At 42.8% G+C, this 15,089-nt stretch overlaps 1 protein-coding gene across 13 annotated transcripts in view; it reads left to right on the forward strand.

The window, feature by feature from the left end:
- The first annotated feature begins 1,305 nt into the window (after positions 1–1,305).
- KMT2C (lysine methyltransferase 2C) overlaps positions 1,306–15,089 on the forward strand; it is a 235,008-nt gene continuing 221,224 nt past the window's right edge. For all 13 annotated transcript variants that reach the window (XM_072964111.1, XM_072964116.1, XM_072964115.1 and 10 more), the window contains exon 1: positions 1,306–1,622. In XM_072964111.1, coding sequence (XP_072820212.1) covers positions 1,462–1,622 — 161 coding nt within the window. In that variant the 5' untranslated portion in view covers positions 1,306–1,461. The remainder of the gene's footprint in view (positions 1,623–15,089) is intronic.

Consider the following 15,089-nt stretch of genomic DNA (forward strand, 5'->3'; position numbering starts at 1 on the left):
TTTTTTTCTTCAAAATGTCATCGTTCTTTTTGTCTTGACAGTTAAAAAAACCCTTTCTGGATCATTTAAAAAATTACGTTGTAATAACAAAACTATCACTGGAATTGGATGAGAACGAAGTTGCACTCCATTTCTTTTTCTCCGCAGACGCGCATTAAAACGAAAGAAGGCTGAACGTGCGCCCGGCCAAGTCCCTCCGGGCCGGGTCTGCGCGCCCGCGAGGGGTGTGCGCGGGGGGAACCCGGCCGGGCGCGCGCGGGGGCGGGACGCGCTCCACACCCGCCCGCTCGTCCGGGGGGACCCAGCGCCTGCGGAGCGCGGACGCGGCCCTCCTCTTCCTCGCTCTCCCTCCGCGGAGTCCCCGGACCCCGATCCCGGACTCCCTGACCGCAGCTTGGCGCTCTCCAGAGCAGGAGCCCAAGCCCGAGCCGGAGCCGGAGTCGCGGCGCAGCCCCGCCGCCGCGTCAGAGGAGGAGGGAGCGGGGGCGGGGGAGGGGCGGTGAGGTCAGCGGCGGCGGCGGCGCGTCCGCGGACGGCGCATGCGCGGAGCAAGCCCCGTGAGTGGCAGCGGCGGCGCGCGGGGGGCGGTGGGGCCGGCGGAGTGGGGGCGGGGGCGTCGCGGCGGCCGTGTGTGGGAGAGACGGCGGCGAGTTTGAGAGGTCTGTGGTGCGGGGCGCCCGGGGGAGACCCGGCGCCGCCCTCGCGCGACGACCACGGTCGTGTGTGTGTGTCTGAGTGTGCTACACGCACACCCGCAAAACTTCCTTCTCCTCTGCCCGGGAGGCCGGGTGCGGGCGCTGAGGGGCCGGCGCTCGCGCAGCCCGGAACCCACAACAACAACTGGAGCAGCTGTCAAAACTTCGCCGCCGCCGCCCCGCCTGACGCGGCCCGCGCGGGGGAGGGGCAGCCGCCAGGGGCGCGACCCCGGCCCGCCCGCCGGCCCCGCGGGCCCGCCGCTCCCCGCGCAGCGGCCCCTTTCTCCTCCCCGCCGCGGGCGGCCTGGGGGAGGGGCGCGGGCGGAGATCCCTGGCCCAGCGCCCCTAGCGCCCCTCAGTAGCCCCGCCCCGCCTCGCCCAGCACCGCCCGCCCCGCGCCCGCGCCCGCACCCACACCCGCACCGCCAGGCGCCCGCCCGCCCCGCCCGCACCTCCCCGCCCAGGCCCGGCCCGGCCCCTCCCTCGCGCCCGCCCGCCCCGCCCGCCGCCCCCCGCCCGGCCCCTGCGCGCCGAGGTGCGCGCGCCCGCGCGTATGTGTGTGAGTGCGTGTCTTGCTCGCTCCATGTTGCCGCCTCTCCCGGTACCTGCTGCTGCTCCCGGGGCTGCGGGAAATGCGAGAGGCTGAGCCGGGGAGGAGGAACCCGAGCAGCAGCGGCGGCGGCGGCGGCCGCGGCGGCGGCGGCGGCGGCGGGAGGAGCCCCCCAGGAGGAGGACCGGGATCCATGTGTCTTTCCTGGTGACTAGGATGTCGTCGGAGGAGGACAAGAGCGCGGAGCAGCCGCAGCCGCCGCCACCACCCCCCGAGGAGCCCGGAGCCCCGGCCCCGAGCCCCGCAGCCGCAGACAAAAGACCTCGGGGCCGGCCTCGCAAAGATGGCGCTTCCCCTTTCCAGAGAGCCAGAAAGAAGTAAGTTGAGTGTGAGGGAGCCAGGCCGGGAGCCAGCCTCGGCGCCGGCCCGGAGCTGTCACCGGCGCGCCCGGCCCCGCCGCCCCCGCGCGCCCCCGGCCGCCCCCGCGGGGTGGGGGTGGGGCCCGCGCCGGCCGCGCGGCTCCGGCCCCGGGCGCTCGGCCGCCCCGCGCCCCGCTCCCCTGCCCGCCCGGCGCCCGGCCTCCCGCGGCCGCCCCGCACCACACTCCGCCCAGTCGGGCGCCGACGGGTCGCGCTGCCGCCACACTTTACTTTTTAGTTCGGCCCTTGCGCCGTGTTTTCCTGGGGCTTCTCTTTTTGGAGAAATTTCTCGTAGATCCGTCTTGGCCTCGCCGGGCCGTGTAAGGAACAGCCCCGAAGCACACCTGGGGAGCCCCGGGACGGATTTCTTGTCAGCTCCCGGGCCGTCGGTTCCGGGACGCTAGCCGAGCTGTCAAAACGCCTCGGCCAGGTGGTCTCCCGGCCCCGGCGGGCGGGTGAGGAGGAAGCGGGCAGAACTAGGGCTTTTTTCTTTGTCAGACAGCCGCTCCTTTAACTTTTCTGGTTCCCAAACCTGGGCTTTCGTCTCTTAATGATATATTAGGAAGTCCTTTGACTTCTTCCTCCCCCTCCCCCAACCCCAGCCCCGCACCGCCCAGCGCCGAGGAGCTGCTCCCGGTGATCGCCCAGCTCCCGGGGACGGCGTGCAGCAAGTTTTGGAAACGGAGCCAGTATTCCCACAGCAGGCCGAAGGCGAAGAGCACATTTGTTCAGAGAGAATGCAGATGTAAATGTGGCTGAACTTACATCGAAGTCGTCTCTCTGGGCTGTTACCCGGTCGGGAGTGTGCTTTTGAGCAGAGATCGGACTGTATGCCTCCGGTTATTCGATTAGCAGAAATGTCTTTTTGCAAAAGGGCCAGGCGACAACTTTGCCTGTAAATGAAGAAGCCCGTTTTAGTGCCAGCGAGTCGCTCAGCGCTTGTGGCTCTTGAGGGTGCTGGGGACGAGCTCAGATCTGTGAACGTCTTGTGCGGAGTTGTATGTAGAATGGCGTGGATTGCTTACTCATTTCATTATGATGGGCTCATTGAACTGTCGGTCGTGGAAGGGGGCACCGCGCCGCGGAGGAAATTAGCACATTTATGGATAGTCTGCCTTTTTTTTTTTTCTGTTGAGGTGCATCCATTTAGTAATAGCATTGTTACGTTTGGTGATACATAGTAAAAATAGTGATGGTAACTCAGGCAGAGCGGAACAGGGTGTGGGAAACCCATGAAGCCCTTGACTGGATGTACTCTTGTTTGCTTTGCTCTCCTTTTACTATGAAAATGATTCAGGGCCTTCAACTTGCCTCCATATTTTATTGCCAGCTCTTACCCAGCTATGACAAATCGTGAGGGAAACTAGTACAGGATGCATACATTATTACATTAGCTGCTTTGTGATACCAAGTTAGGGTTTATTATTGCCACTTGCGTTGTAACGTCTGGTATAAAATGCCATTGTTATTCCTGTATTAACTGAAATCTGGCGAAGGAAGGTGCAGTTTTAAGTAACTTTAAACTTCTTTGCCACTTTTTTTGTATTCTTTAGCAACACTTACCAAGCCATAGTAGGGTTTTTACTTGATTGCTTCCTATTTTCACTCTTTTCTTGTTTTTATTTTTCCTGAACATTAATTTGGAATTATTACAAGTTTTAGATTTGCTTTCAAATTCTTAGTCTAGAAAGCTTAGACTTATCTATGTTGTTACATGCCTCACACTTACACTTACATATGTGTGTGCACATTCCCCCTGAGATTAAAATGAGCTCATTTGTATTAGTGCAGCTCCTGGGTACACCAGAAGAAAGGTTGGTTTATTATTTTAATTTTTATCTCTTATCAATGAAGGAAAAAAAACCCTTTGAGAAGTTAAAACATTTTTACAGAATGACACTAATCTAGCAATATAAAAACATCAACAATTTGGAAAATGTTCAGGACAACTCTAAGTCTTAAAAGTGTTTTCTCTTTTAGATTTGAAAACTGGTGCAGCATTCCTTATAGGATATTAAGTCTAGAGGTAACTTTGATGGTTCTAAACTTTTTAATGAATTCTTTAAAATTAGGTGTGTCTTTCGAAGGGAATGGAGTCTCTGGTGTAGAAACATGTAAATGGAAACTAACGTGTGAAATGGAAAGCAAAGAGAAGGGGGTTCAATTGTGTGTCTACACTGTATTTAGATACATGCAGAGAAGACCCTGTAGTTAGCTGGGTAGCCCAGACCCTGAAAGTGAAACTGATGTGTAACATGTAAATTAGGCTTGTAAACATTAAGATTATGTGGAATGGCAAATAGTTACCTAAAAAACAAAAATTAATATTTTTGTGGAATACAGAGGAGATAAAGGTGTTTGTTGTCAGTGTTATTTGAATGGTCAGTAAGTGGGTGGTTTTACGCTAGGGAAGATGCCTGTTTTTTTAAAATAGGTTTGTGTATTTGTTTTGGGGTTAAAAAAAGGTAACCACGCACTAATAGTTTTACTTTGAGTTTAAATTTTTGAATTTTTAATAATTAAGTAAATCAGTTAAACATTTTCTTGTTTTATAATGTTAGCTAATTTTTATGTTTTATCACATTTGAAGAGTATATAGTTACTGGTTTTACATTAACTATTATAACTTTAAAATTCTGTGTGCTGCCTAAAGTCAGGAGTTTTGCACTGAAGCTATTAATCTTAGAGTTTGAAAAGTAGGTATATAAATAGGGAAATGTCGCGTGAAACAGTAAAATTTACATTTGTCTGAAAGTCCTTTTTGACAGTGAGGACTGTCTATTTGCTTATTCGGAGTAGCTTATCACCTTAACAGACGTACAGGGCCACCCGTCGGTGAGGAAGCTCCTGCTGCAGAGGAGGCGTGTGTAGAAGTTGCAGTTATTTTTCTATTAGTGTTAAGGAAACTCTTCTTGAAGCTTTTATTTTATTTTTTTCCCCCATAGACTATATATTCACATTACTAAGTTGGGAAGTCAAGGAATTACATTTTACCATATTTCTTACCAAGTCAACAAGTGTGATGTTAAGGATGGGGTAGATGTGAGGGTGTCATGGAAGCAGCAGGTGGTGGGGACAGGATTTCTGAGATAGTATCCTTGACTCTTGGAATAAACTCTTTATAGCCTGAACCACTTTCTTTTCAAAGGGAGAAAATCACCTTGAGCATCACTGTTGTAGAAAACTTGAGCATTGATGCCAGGCAGGAATCAGCAGAAAGTGGCTGTGTTGCAGGTGACTGTTTGTTGCTGTTCTATATTTGTAAAGCCCCTCCCCCACCAAAATTTCCCATTTCCAGAACTGTGAAATAAGTGATACAAAAAATCTGTATTGAATTATAGTATGTGCGGTTTCATAGGGCAACAGTTCATAGTTGAGAAATATCACTATCGTTTGTGCTTTTTGAGATGATGGAAATTTGTAATTTTTATGGTAGTTATTCTTTTTCTTATTTTTCAAGAAATTAGATAAGTGGAAATTTTCAGTAATTACTGGTCTCTGGGACTTAACAGGCACTGAAATATTCTAATTTATTTGAAAAACTGATCCTAGAATGGCAGCCTGTCTTACTTGTTAGGTGATTGTTCTTTAACCTGACCTCATTGTAGTTTGCTGTTGCTCTGTTGGTCTTATTCATGGAAGAATCTCTGGTCTTTGAAAAGATGATGTTTTTAGTCTAACATAATTTTATATTTGGTGTAATATGGTCATTAATATGTAGACTTCATAAACATGGATTTTCATATAAATTTAAAAGTATCATGACAGTTTATTTTCCCATTTTGAAAATAGTGATTTAGTACATTTTACTATTAGTTAATTCTACCATGCCAGATTAATAGTCAGTTCTCAGGGTGAAGAGACACACTGCCCTTCTCCTCCCCTCCTCTCCCACCGTTTTGCAGAACTGCATGTTATTCCCCAGGCCGCAATCAGATTTCCTCTGGGCAGATAGCGATTGTCTAACCTTGTGTCCTTAAGCCACTTACGGTTATGACTAAGGGGCTTCCCTGAAACTTCATTGACTTTCCAAAATGAAAATGGTCAATTTTCAGTCTTAGAGAACTTTAGGTGCTCTCTCTGCTCTCACCTGGTGGGAGGTGTGAGGTACCTTGATAGGATTTGATATAGTTCTTAGTCTTTGAGACATTTGGACTGAACATAATTTTTAGCTGATAGAGAGTAAACTTTCTAGTTTGTGTGTGTGTGTTTCTGTGTGTGTTTCCCTCCCTCCCTCTCTTTTTAAAAAAAATTGTTTCAGCCCATCTTTTAATTTCAAGAAGCTGATTAATTCCTTCCTCTTCTATTTTGAAGTTTTCTTTATCTTGCTTATGCTATAGTGGCTATTTTCAGAACTTCTTGGTGGTATAAGTTGCAAAAGTTGTGAACTGAAATAGGGATGGTCTTGTCTCTTGTCTCAGTGATAACCTGCATATAAATGTATGCTTGTGGTTACTGTGAAAATTCAGTAGAGGGATTAATCTTGAATTTGTAATTGAAAGTGTCAGTCTATTTGTAGAATTTGAAGGACTTAACACAAGTTAAAGAGAAGCAGGAATGACACAGCTCTTTTTGCATTTTCCCTAGAAAAAGCCTCATGTAAAAGACAGGAAAATTGTTTGATTTTGCATCTGCTATTAATTTTGTGATAGCAATAACTATGTATGATGCACAAATGCTGAAGTTGTTTTAAGTCTGAGAAATCCTTTTCTGTAACTTTTTCATTTGGCACACGTTATTCAAAGAGCATGGAAGTGCTAAATATGTGCTGGGATAGATAGTCAACTGTGGAAAAAGGTTCATTGTGGCCAAGAAGGGTCCACAAAAATTTGGAGGAAGCAGTACATGAATTAGACCTTGAAGGATCAATAGGATTTAGCCAAATTGAGTGAGAAGAAAGCGAGAGGATGCCGGGTAGCAGAGTGAATACAATGATTGAGGGGAGTGTAAAGCTGTTTTCCTGGTGGGGTGTGACTAGAAGAGGGCTTGCTTACTGTTGGGGTGGGGCCGACCTGTGATGGTCCTTGAATGTCAGGCTGTTGAGTTTATAGTCCAGGCATTATGAACTGTTTACAGAGACTAAGTAGGTAATTTAAATGAGGTGCATGCTTCGTGTAAGCTCCTGAATGATATCTGACACTTAAGACCTTGAGTTGGGGGAGAAAATGGTGAGTAGAAACAGCCTGGAGAGTCCTAGGAGTCTTTATGCCTTGCTTGGGTGACACTGGTAAGACAGTTCTGGCTAATGGTTGCCATGTGAGTCTATGAGCTGTTGTTTCTAGGTACTATGGTTTTCCAACAAAGTCTGGAAACCTGGATTTTTATGTGAAATCTCTTGATTGTTAAACATTTTCAATTAATTAAGATCTAAAACACTATTTGGAACTATATCTTGTGGGCTAGGTTTCATTTATGGACTGCCAGTGGACTGCAGGTCTTCAACCTCTGCTTTATGCCTAGATTGTTTTATTTTTTAAAGTTTTAAAAGTAGATATTTGCAGTCTTCCTGAGAAAAAGAATGTTACTACATTATTTTGTAACCTGTGTACATTTTATATGGTTGGATGTAGGTACTCGAATACTTAATGATTTGATAATGGCTATTTTAGGAAAATCATCCTGGTAATAATATGAAGAGGGAAGTTACCTGGAGGCAGAGATAATGGGATATTGCATAGTCCTGGTGTGAGGTGATCTAGGCAGAGGGTAAACTGTTGGTAGTGTGGATGGAAAGGAAGAGAGATTTCAGTCAATGCAGGGGAGGAATTTTGAGTTTCTGGCGTAGATATCTACAAGACTTGGGAATCTTTGGGGATGTGCGATTAGAATTTAGGAGCTGGATTAGGATAGGTAATTAAAAATCTGACTTAATCTGAAATCACTGTAAATGTGGAGAATATGTGGAAAATAGGAAAAGGATCAAGATGCTTATTTACCTTCAGTAGATGGGGGGAAAAGGCACCAAGACAGCCCATGAAGATGAGAAAGGAAATCAGACTATATTCCCAGTACATACAGGCCAGTGTATACATGCAGTGATGCTCGTGGCAGTAGAGAAAGGTAGAAAACTAGCAGAGAAAAATTGGCAAGAACAAAATATCCACCAGTGGACAACCACGTAGCTTTTATCAGGACAGAGAGGTAGATCTGTGGGTACCAAAGTGGGAGGATGTCTGTGATACATTTGTTGACCTGAGGAAAAATTTTCCAAGAATTGGCAAAACAGTAAGTTTAGTACTAACTCTATTTTGTAAAAAACACACAGACCCAAACTGTGTATATATTTTGTGCATATAAAATGATTTAAAAGGATACAAAATAAATAATACATCTACTTTCATATATACATCTGTGCAATTTTTAAAAAGCCAATAAGTTTAAAAACCATAATCTTGTTTTACAAATGAGAAAAACTAAGGTCTGGGAACATAACTGATTCTGGAGCCAAGATTACCTAAATTCAGATCTGAGTTCTGCTATGTAATGACTGTTTGACCTTTGTAAGTGACTTCACTTTTTCTGCCTTGGTTGCCTTGTCTGCAGATTGGCATAATAGCACCTCCCATTTAGGATTGTTGTGAATTTGTGTATGTATAGAATTTAGAACATGCCTGGCACAAACTAAGTGCTATTCAGACGCAGTATTGTAAGACTTCGCTGTTACCGTTACTGCTGTTACCATCATCATCCAGTGTGTGCCTGACGTCATAGGACTTGTTATTGGCAGACATGTGTCATGAGGTGCCAGACTCACTCTAAAAAATGCCATGGCATAAAATCTTGTAGTAGTTATGGTATGGGGATTGGGGATGGGGGACAATAAAGATTTCCATTCTGTACTGCTGTCCCTAATAAATAGAAAAAGATGGAAAAGCCAGGTCAGCAGAAATCTCTATAGAATGTTTCTTATCATGAAAAACAACCAAAGCAATTCCCTAGAAGCTGTATATGTAGTAATGTTATACAAAATCGTCTAAAAAATGTTTTATTACCCAAACTTGAGAATGTTGTCATAGTGATCTTTTTATATTACAGCGCTGCTGACCATGATTTTATCAGTAGGTCTCCCTAAATGAGACTGATTATTTGGTGGTTTTAAAATTATTTCTTAGTCTTTTTATACTGGATCACTTTTACTCTTTACACCTCAGTGTAATACATTTATATTAGAAACAACATAGTTGATGATCTTAGTGACATTTGTGTCATTTTGTTCTTAATGTGGAGCCTAGCAAAAAAAAATTCCTCGGTTTTCTAATCTTTGGGATCCTAATGACATGTACCATGTGTTTGGAGTAAGCACCTAGTTGCATATGGAATAACAATGTGAAGCGTATTAAAGAATAACCATATTCTTTAACTTAAAGCTCTCATCAATGAATTGTTCTACCAGGGTTGAAGCATTTGGTTGATATGGCCGAGTTTTTCTCATATTAGATTTATGTACTTAGAGTTACAGAATATTAAAACTAGATGAGCATTCCAGAAACATTTAATCTGACCTCTTATTTTACAGACGCTTGAGCCCCGGCGTGATTATAGCATGCTAAAGGTCATACATCAAGGTGTTCACCTATTCAGTAAATACAGGGGGAGAAGGTAGTCTATTACATTGGAGACCCCCAGTGAGCACCTGTGGGTATTCATGTTGTATCGTCACCTCTCCATGTATCTTGGCTAGCCCTGTGGCTCACTTGAACCAGTAGAACGCAGAAAAAAATGACACTGCTAATTTAAGGCCTGAATTTTAACAAGGCCTGGAACTTCCACTTTTGCATGCTTGCAGCGCTGAGTCACCATGGGAGAAGCTAGGTCAGACCTTGCTGGAGTGACCATGCAGAGAGGGAGGGATTCTGCAACTATTGGGGAAGAGGGATGCGCAGCTCTCCCAGTGTCCCAGCTGAGTTCAGCCTCCAAGTGAATTGCTTGTTGAATACAGCTACAGAACTGACCAGGGCTAAGACTAGCAGAGGAACCAGCCAGCTGAGCCTAGCCCAGACTGCAAAATTATGAGTAAGTAAAATGGTTGTTGTTTTAATCTGCTATATTTTGTGGTGGTTTGTTATATAGCAGTGTAGAATGGAAGCAGATGATTTTGTGAATTAAGAGACTCTAAGAACAAAAAAAAAAAACTGAGATATGAATGATGAAAAATCAGTATTGTTTCCAACTTCTTTTTACTGAGATAGTTAAGTGAGGCTGCCCCCTACCGTCTGCCCCTCATTTCACTAAGGTATTCTAAATAGAGATGGATTTTTATTATTAAAGAATTTAAGTGATATTTAAAAATGTAGTTGTCACAGTGTAGATTGGACTATAAATAAATAATGTATAGTGGAGAGAGAAAATAATTATATTAATCTTCAAAAAATTTTAGTTTGATTCTTTTTGACTTAGTCATGTATATTTGTAATAATAATAATTATCCAAATATATATATATATATATAAAAATTTGGAGTATCCTGGACTCTATGTCAGAATGCTTGGGTTCTGTTCTTGGGCCTGGATTAGGTTTGTCTTTATATGATAGAAAACTCCCAAGTAGTAGTGACAAGAATAGGAATGTTGATTTCTCTCATGTCAAAGTCTGGAGGGTGAGCGCTAGTGCTGGTTTCATGCCTCTGCGCTGCAAAATCATTGAGGATTTGGCTCCTTTTTTCTGACTGCTTAGTCATTTCTAGGATATGGCTTTTGCCCTCGGATTCCGTGATAGTTCCTAGCGCCCTAGTCATTAAACACATGTATCCCCTGAAGTAGAATGGAGGAAGCAGACCAAGGGCACAGTCCCTCCATGTAGAACACCCTTCTAAGAAGTACCATATGCTTCAGCTTGTGTCCTCTGGCCACATGTAGCTGCAAAGGGAATTTAGTCCTTAGCTGAGTGCATTGCTGCCTAGGGTAGATCTGTTTATTTCCCTTCTAGTTTTACTGAGATTTCATTGACATACAGCACTGTGTAAGTTTAAAGTGTAGAGCATGATGACTTGACTTACATCATGAAATAATTGCCACAGTAAGTTTCATAAACATCCATCATCTCACGCAGATACAAAATAAAACCAAAAGAAAACATTTTTTTCCTTGTGATAGGAACTCTTAGGATTTGCTCTATTAGTATTGTAACTTTCATATGTAACATACAGCAGAGTTAATTACGTTAATCATGTTGTATATTACATCCCTAGTACTTATTTATCTTATGACTGAAAGTTTGTACTGTTTAATCACCTTCATCCACCCCCTCCCCCACCCCCTTCCTCTGAAAACCACAAATCTGATCTCTTTTTCTATGAATCTGTTTGCTTTTGAAGTATAATTGACCTACAACACTAGGTTAGTTCCTGGTGCACAACTTAGTGATTTAATATTTCTGTACATTATAAGATCACCACTAGCTAGATTTAGAGTGGTGTTAGCTAAGCATGGGAGTGAACATTGCAGAAGCAGGTAACAGTCTCCACTGCTTTCAGCAACCTACTGTTTTCATAGGTCGAGGTTTTCTGGTGTGTTAGAATGATGGCAGATAGATTTCATATTGAGGGCCAGCCCTCATTGATTGGTAGTGACCGCTTGCGATGCTCTGTGGAATCTGGAGTTCTGTGATTTCAGCCTCTGCAAGGAGAGGAAGTAGTAGAAGTATTTATTTTGGGTAAATAGGGATTATTATTATTTATTATTATTATTATTATTATTAATTGTTATTATTGCTAATATTAGTATTATTAAAGTACTGCCATCCATATATTACCTCTGTACACTGTAGCCTTTTTTGTGTGCAGTTATTTCAGTTTTTAAAATCTTTTCATTGAAAATATTTGATTCTGCTAGCCGTTGGACTGTCTTTTTTTCCTTTTAAAAAATATCCTAAAATTCATTCCATATTTTAGAAAGTGTGTAGTAAACCTGAGTCCCAACTTTGTGCAGAACATTCTTTTTTTTTTTTAATGTTTCTAGCAGTTTTATTTGTAATTGCCAAAACTGGAAGTAACAGAAAGTCCATCAATTGGTAAATGGATAGAAAATAGTAGTATATTTGTACCATGGAACACTGTTCATCAGTAAAAAGGAACGAACTATTGATACATGCAAAACATGGATGGGTATTAAAATCCTTATGCTGAAGGAGAAAAGCTAAACAAAGAAAGTGTTGTGCAGAACATTCTTAAAGCTGGAGATGGGGGTGACGTAGAGAAATACTAAACTCCTTTTTATATATGTCAATATCTAGAATATACTGTAATAACAAACAGCTTCAATTCTTACTGGCTTTGGGCAACAGAGGTTTATTTCTTGCTCATGCTACACGAACATCATGGTCTGCCTTGGCAGCTTTCCTTGACAACAACTATACCTTGACAGAGATGATGAAGGGAGACACCATCTCTGTCTGTCCACAGTTGCGAAGGCAGGAAAAAGAGAACATGGCAGATTGTGCCCTGGCTCTCAGAGGCTCTCCAGAAGTGGCACGTATTGGTTCCATTTTCGTTGGTCTGAGAAAGTCACATGGTAGCATCTAACTTCAAGGGGGCAGGGAAGTGAAATCCTTTCTAGAGGGAGGATTGCAAATATTTGCTGAAGACCACTGATATAAACCATATAGAGTAACATTTAGCTTTGTCCAAAAAGGCATGTTTGACTTTGGAGTATGTTTTGTCACCTATAATTGCATATGACCATGAGGTGGACTGTTGTATTACATCGTATTAATTAAGGGATGTGTTTATTAATACTATTAAATATAAAAAACATTTTCCATGGTCAACTAATCTTCGACAAAGGAGGCAAGAATATACAATGGAATAAAGACAGTCTCTTCAGCAAATGGTGTTGGGAAAACTGGACAGCAGCATGTAAAACAGTGAAGCTAGAACACTCCCTTACACCATATACAAAAATCAACTCAAAATGGATCAAAGACTTAAACATAAGACAAGATACAATAAACCTAGAGGAAGACTTAGGCAAAACATTATCTGACATATATCTCAAAAATTTTCTTCTAGTAGAAATAAAAGCAAGAATAAACAAATGGGACCTAATGAAACTTACAAGCTTCTGCACAGCAAAGGTAACCATAAGTAAAACAAGAAGACAACCTGCGGAATGGGAGAAAATTTTTGCAAATGAAACCGACAAAGGCTCGATCTCCAGAATATATAAGCAGCTCATACGGCTCAATAAGAAAAAATTAAACAACCCAATCCAAAAATGGGCAGAAGACCTAAACAAGCAATTCTCCAAGGAAGACATACAAATGATCAAACGGCACATGAAAAAATGCTCAGTATCACTAATTATCAGAGAAATGCAAATCAAAACTACGATGAGGTATCACCTCACACCAGTCAGAATGGCTGTCATTCAAAAATCCACAAATGATAAATGCTGGAGAGGCTGTGGAGAAAGGGGAACCCTCCTACACTGCTGGTGGGAATGCAGTTTGGTGCAGCCACTATGGAAGACAGTGTGGAGATTCCTCAAAAGACTAGGAATAGACTTACCATATGACCCAGGAATCCCACTCCTGGGCTTGTATCCAGAAGGAACCCTACTTCAGGATGACACCTGCACCCCAATGTTCATAGCAGCACTATTTACAATAGCCAAAACATGGAAACAGCCTAAATGTCCATCAACAGGTGACTGGATAAAGAAGTAGTGGTATATTTATACAATGGAATACTACTCAGCCATAAAAACCGACAACATAATACCATTTGCAGCATCATGGATGCTCCTGGAAAATGTCATTCTAAGTGAAGTAAGCCAGAAAGATAAAGAAAAATACCATATGAGATCGCTCATATGCGGAATCTAAAAAACAAAAACAAACAAACAAACAAAAACAAAGCGTAAATACAGGACAGAAATAGACTCATAGACAGAGAATACAGACTTGTGGTTGCCAGGGTGGGTGGAGGGTGGGAAGGGATAGACTGGGATTTCAAAATTGTAAAATAGATAAACAAGATTATACTGTATAGCACAGGGAAATATACACAAAATGTTGTGATAGCTCACAGAGAAAAAAATGTGACAATGAGTGTGTATATGTCCATGTATGAATGAAAAATTGTGCTGAACACTGGAATTTGACACAACATTGTAAAATGACTATAAATCAATAAAAAATGTTAAAAAAAACATTTTCCAGAGGTAGAAATAGTATAGGAGGCAGGGGGCTTGGGCTCATATTCTTGCTCTTTCTCTACTGTACTTCATGCTTTCTTCCTTCCTCCCACCCACATGAACGAGGGGAAGGAATCAAATATTAAAATGGGCTATGTAACGTCAGTGAGATTATAGGTGACTTAAAATCTGTGTTTTCCCCAAAGTATGTTCTTAAAGCGTATGTTTTATTTTCAGTTGGGGTTTCTTTGTCTGTCCGTTTTCTGTTAATCACCCAAAGAAGATGTTACTGAGCACCTACTATGCACTGTATGCTGGAGAAACTAAAATAATACAGCATCTCTACCCTCAGTTTCTTCCATTTCGGAGCAAACTTAATTCACAATGGCAAATCCTATGATGGAAGATTGCACAAAGTAGGAAGCTTAAAGAAGGAAGAAGTTAAGGCAGGAGAATTGAAAAAAGACAAATCTGAGTTGAGTCTTGAAGAATGTAAACATACCTTGTTGAAGAGGACCAGAAGGTGGAGAACAATTAGTATCTGGCTATCGTGGGTTAGGTACTTCTAGTGCTTACCAGACGGTATCTTACTTGATACTTAACAGTCACATGCGACAGAATCATTAGTTCCACTTTCACAGATGGAGAAGCTAAGTTTCAGGAAGATCACATAGTTGGTAAGTGAGAGAGTCAGGATTTGAATTCAGGTGTGTCTGACACTGGTCTTTGCTGTTTTAGAAACTCCATTACCCTTTCACCTATAAGACAAGGTTTGAGGATCTAATGTACAGCATGATTTCTGTAGGTAATAACAGTGTATTATATAATTGAGATTTGCTAAGAGAGTAGAACTTTATATATGTGTGTGTGTATGTGAGAGGTGATGGATATATTAATTAGATAGGAGGAATCCTTTAACCATGTGTATGTATGTCAAATCATGATGTACACGTTAAATATCTTAACAATTTTATTTGTCAATTATACCTCAGTAAAGCTGGAAAAGAATGCTCCTCTTAGAAAGAAAAGAAGGAAGGAAGGGAAAGGGAAAGAAAGGAAAAGAAAAGAAAGAAACTCCAGTCCAGTTTGTGAGAAAATGAGGAAGTGAAAGTAAATTGGGAATTTTGAGTTTTTATTGTAGGCAATAGGGAGCCATTAAAGATTTTAAACCGAAGAGTAACACTGTATCTTTGTTAGAAGAATAACCTTGCCAGCAGTTGGGAAGATGGTATGGAGGGAGTATATATACCCCAGTTGTCATGTTACAGGGACCAGAATGAGAACCAAAACTGAT

Source organism: Vicugna pacos, chromosome 7 (assembly GCF_048564905.1).
Source record: "Vicugna pacos chromosome 7, VicPac4, whole genome shotgun sequence".
NCBI classification, from domain to species: domain Eukaryota; kingdom Metazoa; phylum Chordata; class Mammalia; order Artiodactyla; family Camelidae; genus Vicugna; species Vicugna pacos.